The sequence below is a fragment of the Podarcis gaigeae genome (assembly GCF_964106915.1).
Source record: "Podarcis gaigeae genome assembly, chromosome: 13".
NCBI lineage: Eukaryota > Metazoa > Chordata > Lepidosauria > Squamata > Lacertidae > Podarcis > Podarcis gaigeae.
In genome coordinates this window covers 6213237-6225524 of record NC_139689.1, presented here as the reverse complement: position 1 = coordinate 6225524, position 12288 = coordinate 6213237, and the positions used below count along the sequence as shown (strand labels likewise).

Sequence of the window (12288 nt, the reverse complement as noted above, 5' to 3'; positions counted from 1 at the left end):
CAGATGAAGGTGATGGACTATATGGAACTGGCGGAAATGACTGGCAGAATCCGAGACCAGGGAGAAGAGTCGGCGGAAGAAGATTGGAAGAAATTTAAAGATTATCTACAGAAACATTGTAAAATTAAGGAATGTTAGAAGGATGCTGGAATGAATTAATCTGGTTTTAGCAGTAATGTTACAAAGGAGTAAAAATGGATTGTTAATAGGTGAGAATGTAAAGTTATAATATATTAAGATAAACTACTAAGATAAATGCAAAAATGGAAAGGATTTGCTGAAATAACTAATTGAACTAGAATACAAAAAAGGGAGGTGTCAGGAGGTCAGGGAAACAAGTATATGAAAGATAAGATATGGAAAGGTTGATTTGTTTGTAATTGTTTTTACTTGTCTGTATTTTGTATTTTTTGCTTTTTTTCTTATTCTTGTAACTTTTTTGAAACTTTAATAAATATTATTTAAAAAACCAAACATTTAGCCATGTTTCTTTTTTCCTTTTGAAATGTTTAGGATTTGTTTTTGTTCCAAACATGTCTTCTGTAGTTGACCTCCTTTGTAATGTTTTATTTTGAAATCTTTCAAGGTAATATTTTAGTTTTCTGTTAATTATGTTGCTTTGGCTGTATACTCTATATTTGATTTGCTTCAGAAATGTTTGATTCTGGATTGTTTTATTGAAGTTTTAATAATATGCTGTAAACTGCTTTGGGATTTTTTCTTTAAAATATAAAGCGATATAGACATGAAATAAATAATAATTTTGCGCACGCTTTGAATAAAATTCTGATTGCAGCTGTTCTTTAAAGGATTATTATTTCGGTGCAATATATAAAATGTTAATTTAGGCTCTGTATAAATATATATTTAAAACTTGGGCACCTCTTTAAACAAAATGTAAATTTGGGTGCTATATAACATTCTAGTTTGGGTGCTATTTAGTTTTATTTTGGGCACCTCTCTAAAAAGTTTTTTTTTATTTTGGGCGTGCTTTAAATATCTTTTTTCTAATTCAGGCACCTCTTTAAATAATGCAACAATGATCTTTCTGTTGAGATTAAAGGGGACATAGCAGAATATCAGGAGTGATTTAAGAATTTTTTTACTGCAGGTTTTATATTTGGCTTTCATGCTGTTTTTAGGATGTCACAAACTGCCGGAGCGGTTTTCTTCAAAACATGGAAGTTTGCCTTAAAACCACCTAAATAAATTCATCTGTGGCATCCAGATTTGCTAGATACAGTGTTAAGAAGAGCTCTGTCTCAGAAAGTCATCCAGAGCTATGAACCTCAGATGTCAGAGGAAGAGTGGGGCAGACCTATTTAGGATTGTACTGGACCAGTCAACCAGTTCCCACAACCTGGGAACAGGCTGTGACATCTCCCATGTGGCATCTCCTGTGTTTAAAAGAGACAAGGAAAGTGTTTTGAGGAAACAGGGTGCAGTTTGGCACAGCCTATGGTAGGGAGTGGAGGGATGTGGGTGGCGCTGTGGGTTAAACCACAGAGCCTAGAACTTGCCGATCAGAAGGTTGGCGGTTCGAATCCCCGCAACGGGGTGAGCTCCCGTTGCTTGGTCCCTGCTCCTGCCAACCTAGCAGTTCAAAAGCACGTCAAAGTGCAAGTAGATAAATAGGTACCGCTCCAGCGGGAAGGTAAACGGTGTTTCCGTGCGCTGCTCTGGTTCGCCAGAAGTGGCTTAGTCCTGCTGGCCACATGACCTGGAAGCTGTACGCCAGCTCCCTCGGCCAATAAAGCAAGATGAGCGCCGCAACCCCAGAGTTGGTCACGACTGAACCTAATGGTCAGGGGTCCCTTTCCCTATGGCAGGGAGCGCCAACGTGGTGCTGTCTGGATGTTGGACTCCCACCCCTCATGCGCCCACGCAGAACGGCCAATGGCCAGGGATGATGGGAGTTGTAGTTCAACACCCAGAGGCAATGCCATTGGCTACCCCTGGATCGACGTCAAGTCACACAGCAAGGATCTGCAGTCGAGCTCCCTGGCGCCACCACTTTCTCTCATCCAAATACAGTGGCGCCCCGCAAGACAAACGCCTCGCAAGACGGAAAACCCGCTGGACAAAGGGTTTTCTGTTTTGGAGGCGCTTCGCAAAACAAATTTCCCTATGGGCTTGCTTCGCAAGACGAAAATGTCTTGCGAGTTCCTGCAGGTTTTTTCCCCTTCCCCCCCCCTTTTTCTAAGCAGCTAAGCCGCTTATCAGCCGATCCGCTAAGCCGCTAATAGCGCTAATCTGCTAATGGGCTTGCTTCGCAAGACGAAAAAACCGCCATACGAAGAGCCTCACGGAACGGATTAATTTCGTCTTGCGAGGCACCACTGTAAAGCAAAAATCCTCACAAATCCTAGAAATTTCACAACAGGAAATGAACATTTGGGGAGTTTGCTCGGCTTCCAACACCATCCTTTTGTATGATATAGTGGGGGAATGTCCTGATGTATACACGGACAGGCAGCCCACGTGTGGAGAGCTGTAAAAAGAGGCTGCTGCGGAAGGATTTTGCTAGGAGAATCAGCTTAGACTGTACAGGGAATGTTTGTGCAGGAAATACTCCGCTTCGGGTCAGTGAGAGGTAGCAGAAACTCTTCCTGAGTCAGTCATCCAGCTCTGTTAACGGAGCCCTGCTTTCCGTCTTTCTACGCCCGTGTAAAGCTGTGGTGAAGGAATGTCTCTCTATAAGCCTGTGTTAATACTTCATAGCCCGGCAGACTCTACATTAATTTGGCCCGCTGTGGTTCTGACCCAATAAAAGCCGCCTTAAACATTGCAACGGGAGGGGTTAACTGAAGATAATCCACTACTGTCATGGTTCCTGCCGCAAAAAAATCTGGGAACTGCAGCTCTGTTAGCCCTTGTTGCCCTGTGCATACATATACAGTGGTACCTCGGGTTAAGTACTTACTTCGTTCCAGAGGTCCATTCTTAACCTGAAACTGTTCTTAACCTGAAGCACCACTTTAGCTAATGGGGCCTCCCGCAGCCGGAGCACGATTTCTGTTCTCAACCTGATTCAAAGTTCTTAACCTGAAGCACTATTTCTGGGTTAGTGGAGTCTGTAACCTGAAGTGTATGTAACCCGAGGTACCACTGTACAAACATACATGCTATAGCAGGGGTCAGTAAACTTTTTCAGTAGGGGGCCGGTCCACTGTCCCTCAGACCTTGTGGGGGGGCCGCACTATATTTTGAAAAATAATAATGAACGAATTCCTATGCCCCACAAATAACCCAGAGATGCATTTTAAAGAAAAGGACACATTCCACTCATGTAAAAAACATGCTGATTCCCGGACTGCCCATGGGCTAGATTTAGAAGGCAATTGGGCCAAATCTGGCCCCCGGGCCTTCGTTTGCCTACCCATGCGCTATAGATCCCAAAGGAAATGCCTTTTGAGCCACTTTTGACTTGAGGATCCTGAATACCCCAGTGAGAAAGGAACATCGTAGGCAGAGTCGAACACAGTCATGAGCCTGCAACTCGAGAAACCACGTGAAACACCTTTATTTAACATTCAGCCATTTCAACTGCGGGAAAGGGGGGGGGCAGGAAGAAGGACATTTGAACGAGGGGAGGCAAAACACAGCCAACGAGCATAGGCAGCACTTGAGAAGTCGCCGGGGAGGAAATGCATGAGGATCGGGGCCGGCGGGATGCGGGATCCCCCAGGAAGGCAACAAACCATGGACTCCCCCCCCCAATGCCCCTTCTAAATGGCACCTCCCTCAAATGACAGCTTGCGGAAGATCTCTGGAGTGGTGGGCGGCAGCGGCGGCCATTTTCTTCCTGGATCCGGGAGGAAGAAAGGGTTTGGGAGGGTAGCTATGCGCAGCCTGGCGGTGTCCCACACGCAAACGGTAGATCTGTCCTTTGTGGGGAGGGGGGGAGGGAGAGGGGGACGCGCCGAGGGACGGGTGCGCCATCATCGCAGGCCTCCCCCTCGTAGCGCCAAGACCAAATGGAGCACAGAGCCGCCCTGGATCTTGTAGTCGGCGGCCGTTTTCTCATCGTTCCTGGGAAGAGACGAAGGCAGGAGGGGTTAGAGCGCCCTGGGCCAGGCTGGAGTCCTACAAATGTTCTGGACTACAACTCCCATAAGCCCCAGGGGCTGGGGCTCTAGACTGGCATGTAATACAGCACGACACATTATGGCTGTCACTTCCCAAGTAGTAGTACAGTGGTACCTTGGTTTAAGAACAGCTTAGTTTATGAACAACTTGGATTAAGGACGCTGCAAACCTGGAAGTAGGTGTTTTGGTTTGTGAACTTGTCCCTCACTGCTATGGGAAAGCACACCTTGGTTTAAGAACGCTTTGGTTTAAGAACAAACTTCCAGAACAGATTAAGTTCATAAACCAAGCTACCACTGTAATATTTTTACCCTGCTCATACCCCAACAATAAGATATCATTGAAGGAAACAAATGGGCTTGGCCCATAATAATGTTGCTTCATTCATTATTAACTGAGGCAAACATTTTTGCACAAGGTAATTTTCTATCCCAGCGTTCCCCTACCTCAGACTTGCCAAACCTCTGGAGGGCTCCAGGTTTGCAAAGGCTGGGATAATGTCTTCACGGATGTATTGTGTAGTCGAGCAAGAGGCCACATAATACACCCAGGCACATTGCAACTGTCCTCCTGAGGTGGCCAGGGGTGCTTGGACCTTCCAGAGACAATCTGGAGACAATGCAGGATTTGACATCTTTCCACAGGGCCTGCAAGACAGAGCTGTTCTGCCAGGCCTTCGGGCAGGATACAGTTTGACTTACTTTCCTTTGTATAAAACAAGCCCAAAGGAGGCCCCCAACTCACTCACAGATCCTTGTCGTATCAGTGGAAACAGTTAATACCTGGCAAGTATTAACCACTCTCAACTCCAACCTGATAACTGCCACCTGCCCAGATTTTAACTTGTCTGAATTGTATTTTAATTAATTAAATGTATTTTAATTAATTGATGTCTGTTTTTATGCATATTGTGTTGTTTTATGATGTTAGCCGCTCTGAGCCCGGCCTCAGCTGGGGAGGGTGGGATACAAATACAATTTTATTATTATTATTATTATTTATTATTATTATTATTATTATTAATCTTGTCTCTCTCCCACTGATATATGGAATGTGTTTGGAAGGAACTTGAAGAAGGGCTTTCGCAGAATCGTAAAGTTGGAATGGACGCCAACATCTAGTCCGACCCCCTGAAATGCAGGAAATTCAACTGAAGTGGCTGGTCTCAAACTCTGGAACATCCTGCTGAGGGAGGCTGGTCTAGCACTCTTCTCGATGACCCTCTTCTAGTAGGGAAAACCCTTTTCATTTAAAGCAGGTGTTTGGCCAACTGGACCTCAACTGCTTTCTTCTGCTGCTATCGTGTTTAAATATGCCTTTTAAATGAAATCATGTTTCTAAACCGGCTTTTTTCTCTCTGCTCTTACCCCTCATGCTCATATGGCATTCTTGCAATATCACTTTTTAAAATATATATACACATCTAATATATAAAATATTGCGGCTCTTATTGTCGCTATCCACTTTTGGGGGTGTTTTTTTCATGGAAAGGCAGCACAGAAATGCCAGTGGGCCAGATCATTATCTCCTCCACCCCTCGTGGAGCCACCACCTGCCAATCACCTGATGCCACAATAGCATCAGGTGACTTTGTCGCACGCTAGCCTTGTAAAATGCTTTGCAAAGCGCTCTGCAACATTTTGAAAGGGGCTGACAAATCAGCTGGGTCTTGCATCTTTCCGCCTGCAAGACAGAGCTGTTCCGCCTGGCCTTTGGTTTGGACTCAGCCTGACCCTTATGTTTCCCTCCCCTTAAGGTTTTGATTTATGGGCTACTATTAAAATGAGGCTGCATTTTAAATGGTATTTTAACCCGCATTTTAATAAACTGGTTTTTGTTTGTTTGGTTCCCCCCCATGATGTTTTATTGTAATTTTATTGGTGTTAGCTGCCCTGAGCCCAGCTCTGGCCGGGGAGGGCAGGGTATAAATAAAATTATTATTATTGTTGTTGTTGTTGTTGTTGTTGTTGTTGTTGTTGTTGTTTTGTTGTTGTTGTTGTTGTTTTTGTTAATATTATTATTATTGCCATGCCTTTCCGAAGTGCTGTCTACTGCAGCACTTTGCCCTGCGTTTTCCAAGCTTGCAACCCCCGCCATGGCTAAACCAGGTTTTCACCTGCCCCATACTTGTAGGGCCAGGTGCTGAGGCTTGGCCTGATGAGACCCAAGGACAACGTCCTATAAAACAATTACCCCACAATGCCCTAGGGCAGCCTCTTTGCTACCACCCTAGCAGCATTACAAAAGCCAGGCATTCCCCCACAATACACTGGGAAGCAGCCACTGCTCCCGGTGGACTCACATCTGCTTGCCGCTGTAGATGAGTCGCTGTTGTTGTGGCGGGATTCCCTCCTTTTCTTCCACTCGCTCCTTTATTCTCTCCACCTGGGGGGAAGGGGGGCAGAAAGATAGAGAGAGAGAGGAGAACAGAAAAGGGTCACAGTCTATCCAGAGCAGTTTTTAGATGTAACACTAGTGGGCAAGGCTGACAGAGGGAAAACTAATTTCCGGGGACGGACGGACGGGGGACAGCCTGCTAGACTCTTTCAACCCGTTTCGCTGTCACAAAGGACAACACCTGAGCATTTGGGACTCCCCATCCTTGCATAGCTGTCAACATTTCCTTTTTTCAAGGGAAATTCCCTTATTCTGAATAGGATTCCTCGCAAGAAAAGGGAAAAGTTGACAGCTATGTCCTTGTGGCCTCTGCCCCAAAAGCTCCTGAACGTGGCCCAGAAGGATCTGATGAACCTCTCAAATGTTTCTTGTTCAGTTACTGAACTCGCAGCATGGGAACCCCCAACAAAAATAAATAATTTGACAAAATATTTGGACTTTATGATATGTATTGGTATAATTTGGAATAATTAATGTGATATGATTGGATTGTTAAATGGAAAACTTAATAAAAATTATTTTTTTAAAAAAAGAACCTCTCAAATGTTTCTCACATGGGACCAATGTGACTGGGAGATGGATGGGCATTGTGGTTCAGTTGCACTGATGAAGAAGGTGTCACGCTTGCCCAGCAAAGTCCTGGCTGTCCTTTCAAGAGGACGGAGGGACGCCCTTGGCAAACACGTCTCATTGCCCACTACCTGAGGGCAAGACGGCAGAGGAGGAATAGCTCCACCATCTGGCCAGGCTGATAACAGGCCACGCCTGGGTGGGTGGGGGCCAGAAGAAAGAGGACATGGGTACCAACCAACAAACCCCTTTTCCCTCCACAATTGGATGGATCCATTCATCTTCAGAGAATAATTTACGTACCACTTAATGCTGTAGTTTCTAAGAGGTGTACAGCAGGGATACAGCATACATTGCAAAAAGGAACCCAAGATCAGGAAAAAAAACCTCACTTAAAATGCCTGTTTCACACTGGAAGTTCAACAGGGAGTGGGCCTGTTTAATCTCAGCCAGTTCTGCAAAACTGGACTTGAGGACATGTTGTTTGCCTTGGTGCGAGGGGCGGGACTGGATCCACAGCGACGCAAACCAGCCCCACACACCAGGGCAAATAATATGTCCCTCTCCATATGGAAAAACCAAGCAGGTGATTCCCTGGTAGGTGCAGGGCACTGCTATCATCACCACCATCCTACCCGCCATGTTTGTCTGCCCGAGGTACCTTGTCTGTGGGTTCTATGTCAATCTCAATCTCTTTTCCGGTGAGCGTCTGGAACAAAAGAGAGAGGCCTTAGATACTAGGAGCCACCCATCTCCCCGACAATGATTCAGCCACTTCTTCAGGCAGCAAGGCTAGAAGACAGACATTTTTTCCTCCTACTGCTCCCAAAGAAATTTGGGGCTGGGTGCTTTTTGAGAGCTTACGGCCCTCCCCAAACTCCCTTCTCATTCTGCATCAGGACTGTAAAGGTAAAGGAGCCCCTTACCATTAGATCCAGTTGTGGCTGACTCTGGGGTTGCGGCGCTCATCTCGCTTTATCGGCCGAAGGAGCCAGCGTACAGCTTCCGGGCCATGGGGCCAGCATGACTAAGCCGCTTCTGGCAAACCAGAGCAGCGCACGGAAACACCGTTTACCTTCCCGCCAGAGCGGTACCTATTTATCTACTTGCACTTTGACGTGCTTTCAAACTGCTAGGTGGGCAGGAGCAGGGACCAATAAACAGGAGCTCGCCCCGTTGCGGGGATTTGAACCGCCAACCTTCTGATTGGCGAGTCCTAGGTTCTGTGGTTTAACCCACAGCTCCACCCGCGTCCGTAGCTCGCACCATCTCCCCGGACACAATTCATTATAACCTTCCTCTCTCTGATCACGCTCAGAACTGGATCTTGCGGCTTTCTTCTTCCTCCATGAACCAGAGACAGTATCCCAGAACCCCTCACTCCAACATTCCTGGCTCATTCCATTTCTGCCCTGTACAATCCACAACTCAGATTTGAAACGGGAGGCAATCTTTCCACCCATCTCCAACCTGAACACCAGAGGAAGTGGGAGACAGGCAGCATCCCAATGCATGTCAAAGCAGTTGGGGGAAATGTAAAACACTGGGTTATAACCATTTCCCTTTGCACGGCTGCTGGCTCTCAAACCCAGAAGCAAGTTCTGTCAAGTCAACAGAAGACTGTGGCGTTAGCATTTTTCATGAAATGGGATTCCTGGGGTGCGGCCTGATGATCAGCAAGCCTCGGTATTCACACGCAGAGCAGGTAGCTCCCCATTTGGCAGCAGGTTTGCCAACAAGGGGGACGCGGGTGGTGCTGTGGGTTAAACCACAGAGCCTAGGACTTGCCAATCGAAAGGTTGGCGGTTCGAATCCCCGTGACGGGGTGAGCTCCTGTTGCTCGGTCCCTGCTCCTGCCAACCTTTTTTTATAATTTTTTATTAAATTTTCTTTTACAAATTAATCAACACAATCTTATTCTCTTATTTTACAATTTTTGAACTTCCACCAGCTCCTCCACCAATCCTCCTGCCAACCTAGCAGTTCGAAAGCACGTCAAAGTGCAAGTAGATAAATAGGTACCGCTCTGGCGGGAAGGTAAACGGCGTTTCCGTGCGCTGCTCTGGTTCGCCCGAAGCGGCTTAGTCCTGCTGGCCACATGACCCGGAAGCTGTACGCAGGCTCCCTTGGCCAAGAAAGCGAAATGAGCGCCGCAACCCCAGAGCCGGCCACTACTGGACCTAAGGATCAGGGGTCCCTTTTGCCAACAAGGAGGAGAAAGGAAAAGATGCTTAAATGTAATGCTTGGCCTGGAACTCCATCTGAACAGAGACCTCTTCCCGCTTATTCTCTCACCCCAGTGCAGCAAAAACATCCAAGGAAGCTCTTTTGTGAGTGCCCCTACAATATGAACAACTGTAGGAAAGGTATAAGATGTACGGGCAGTCTTCCACAATCCAGTGTCCTTCAGTTATTTTGAACTACAAGTCCCCTCACCAGTGCTGGCTGGGGCTGGTGGGAGTTGTAGTCCAAAATGTCTAGAGCGCACAAGGTCTGGGGAAGCCTATTCTAGAGCCTTCTGGGTGGTGGCACCCCAGTCTATTGAATTCCCTGGCACCTTTCCCACCTTTGAAGCAGTGCTAGCAACAGTCATGCCAAAAAAAGAGCTTGCTATCTCTGTTCCAGCAGAACTCCTGAACTCTATTTGATCCCAGTATTAAGTGACAAAATACCGTATTTTTCACTCTATAAGATGCACCAGACCACAAGACACACCTAGTTTTTGGAGGAGGAAAACAAGAAAAAAAATATTCTGAATCTAAGAAGCCAGAACAGCAAGAGGGATCACTGCGCAGTGAAAGCAGCAATCCCTCTTGCTGTTCTGGCTTCTGGGATAGCCACGCAGCCTGCATTCGCTCCATAAGACGCACACAAATTTCCCCTTACTTTTTAGGAGGGAAAAGGTGAATCTTATAGAGCAAAAAATACGGTACTTAAAAATTGTACCTTGGGCAATAGCTCCAAAATTCAATGTTGGGTTTGCAGCTGAAAATGATGCAGTTTCAACTAAACATTTCCTCCAGTTTCACCACGGAGTGGAGCTCTTCAGCACCATCTTTGAGCTGCTCATTAAACTGTGGAGCTGAATACTGTGCCAAATTCTGGACTAACACCCATAATTCAATAGTTTATAACCTAGTCTCTGATGGAATCTAAGCTTCTGATGGGCTCACTATACTGCTGTCTTTGAAACTGTTGTTTTATTCTAGTCCTTTTTTCCATTTGTAGGCCAGCTGAGGAAAAAAGTCTTAAATAATGAATTAAAATGCTATTTAAAAGACAGCCCTGTAAACAATTTATATACCACATTAGTATATTTTATTCATAAATACAAAATTTTGGGCAAAGGGATAATTTATTCTGTTTATTCTTGTCATATATATATATATATACATATATACATATACATATATATATATATATATATATATATATATATATATATATAAAAAATCTAAAATCTCCCATTTGCATTAATGCTATATACCAACACATGAAAGGATATATTACTGCAACCTGCAAAACTAGACTTTAAAAATGTAAAAAAAACATATTTTAATCCTGTAACAATATGAAAATGCGGTCCAAATAAAATCACAAAACAATGCAGTAACAAATTGTCTATTCAGGTCAAAGCCTGATCAAAATCCTTATCTGACCAATAAATAAGAACAAATTTAATCAAAGACCACATGTGCGTCAACCCAATTGCTGTTCTCTAGTGGTCGAAAGAAAATTATTACGTGCAATTTGGTGACAGAAATTAGGTCCAAAAGGTTTTTGTAAAAATGAAGTGTTTAAGTTGGCTTCTCAGTCATGACCGTGAGCTTACTGTGCCCAAGTGGTACCAGTTAGTATATATGGCTGTGGTAATCTGGCAATTGTGCCTTTTCAACAACTCCCAAATTTTGGGCATCTCCCAAGGCTTATATATCTGACTATCAGCTCCCCGCTATCATACGAGGGTTTTGCTTTAGGCTTTGACCCAGACAGAAAAGTCGGCTGCTGTGCAAACTTTGCGATTTCCCCCTATTTTGACCTTTTAATATTGCATTAAAGTTGCAATATTAATATCAATATTTAATATTGCATTAAAGTTGCAATATTAATAATAATATTTAATATTGCATTAAAGTTAAAATATTAAAGTCTCCTGTGATGTTTTATTCCGACCCAGCTTAGTTTTGAAGTCTGAAATGACATGGACCAGCACCTACGAGGAGGTGAGGGAGTCAGGATGCATGGCAGGCGGAAATCCAGCAGGTGAAGCGCTCCCAAGTAAAGACTGAGGGGGGGGGGAGAGCTCTACCTGTTTGCCTCCTGCCTCCAGGAGGGAGCTGTGGGAGGAGCCTCTCTTTCTGCCCTTGGCCAAGGGAGGAGCCCCACCCGCAACACAACCAGGGCTGGACGGTGGGGGGGGGGTGCCTGCAGGTGCCCCACAATGCACCGCGGCAGGGGCGAGGGGAGCCGCAAAGCTCTCCCGTCATGCCCCGGGGCACGAGGAGGTGACCCCCCCGGGGTCTTCTTCCACCCCTTCCCCCAGTGGGGAACCGCCGAGAGCCTCCCTTACCTTCACTTTGATCAGCATCGTGACCAGCCTATTCAGTCAGCCGCGCGACCTCTAACCTCGGAAGCAGAACAGGACCCGCTGTTCCCCTCACGCACCCGCGCTCCTTCCGGCCTATCTGGCGTCACTTCCGCTTCAGAGTATTTGCCCCCCCCTACACACAAAAGGCCTTCTAGTCTTTTTTCGCCTTTTTTTAAAAAAAGGAAACCAGTAAAGACGTTTAGAGCTCGAGATAAAGCGTGCGACGGCGCTGCTCCGTGTTTGAACCCCCGCTTGAATTCACCTCTTCGACACCCCTTTCGCTGACTGACCCGCAGTGCACTATGGGAGATGGAGTCCTTTCCACACAAGTGAACCTTTACGAGCTACGTCTCCCGCGCATTTTGTTCCATACTGCCGCAGCAGCCGTCGCTTTAATGGACGGGACTATAATTCCAGCCTTGCCTAATTGCTCTCCAGCCATTCACTTCTGCTTCGCGCTCCCCGCCTTCAATTCATTCGGACTACATCTCCCGTCAGGCACTGCGGCAGAAACCCATCTCCGCCGTTGCCCCGCCCGCTGGGAGTAGCGTCTTTTCCCCGCTCTTGATTGGCTCTCGCGAGATTCGCCGCCGCGCGCACGCACGCACGCAGGTGGGGGGGGGCAAACGTTTCCCGAGAGCGGT

General features: G+C 46.1%; 1 protein-coding gene across 1 annotated transcript; it reads right to left on the bottom strand.

Annotated features, from left to right (window-relative positions):
• Nucleotides 1-3499: 3499 nt before the first annotated feature.
• Nucleotides 3500-12105, bottom strand: NEDD8 (NEDD8 ubiquitin like modifier). Its single transcript, XM_083707272.1, has 4 exons — nt 11627-12105; nt 7718-7765; nt 6392-6474; nt 3500-4032 (listed from the first exon to the last, which is right to left on the bottom strand). Exons 1-4 carry the CDS (start codon nt 11642-11644, stop codon nt 3942-3944), a joined length of 240 nt encoding a protein of 79 aa, XP_083563398.1. The 5' UTR covers nt 11645-12105; the 3' UTR covers nt 3500-3941.
• Between the last annotated feature and the right edge of the window lie 183 nt (nt 12106-12288).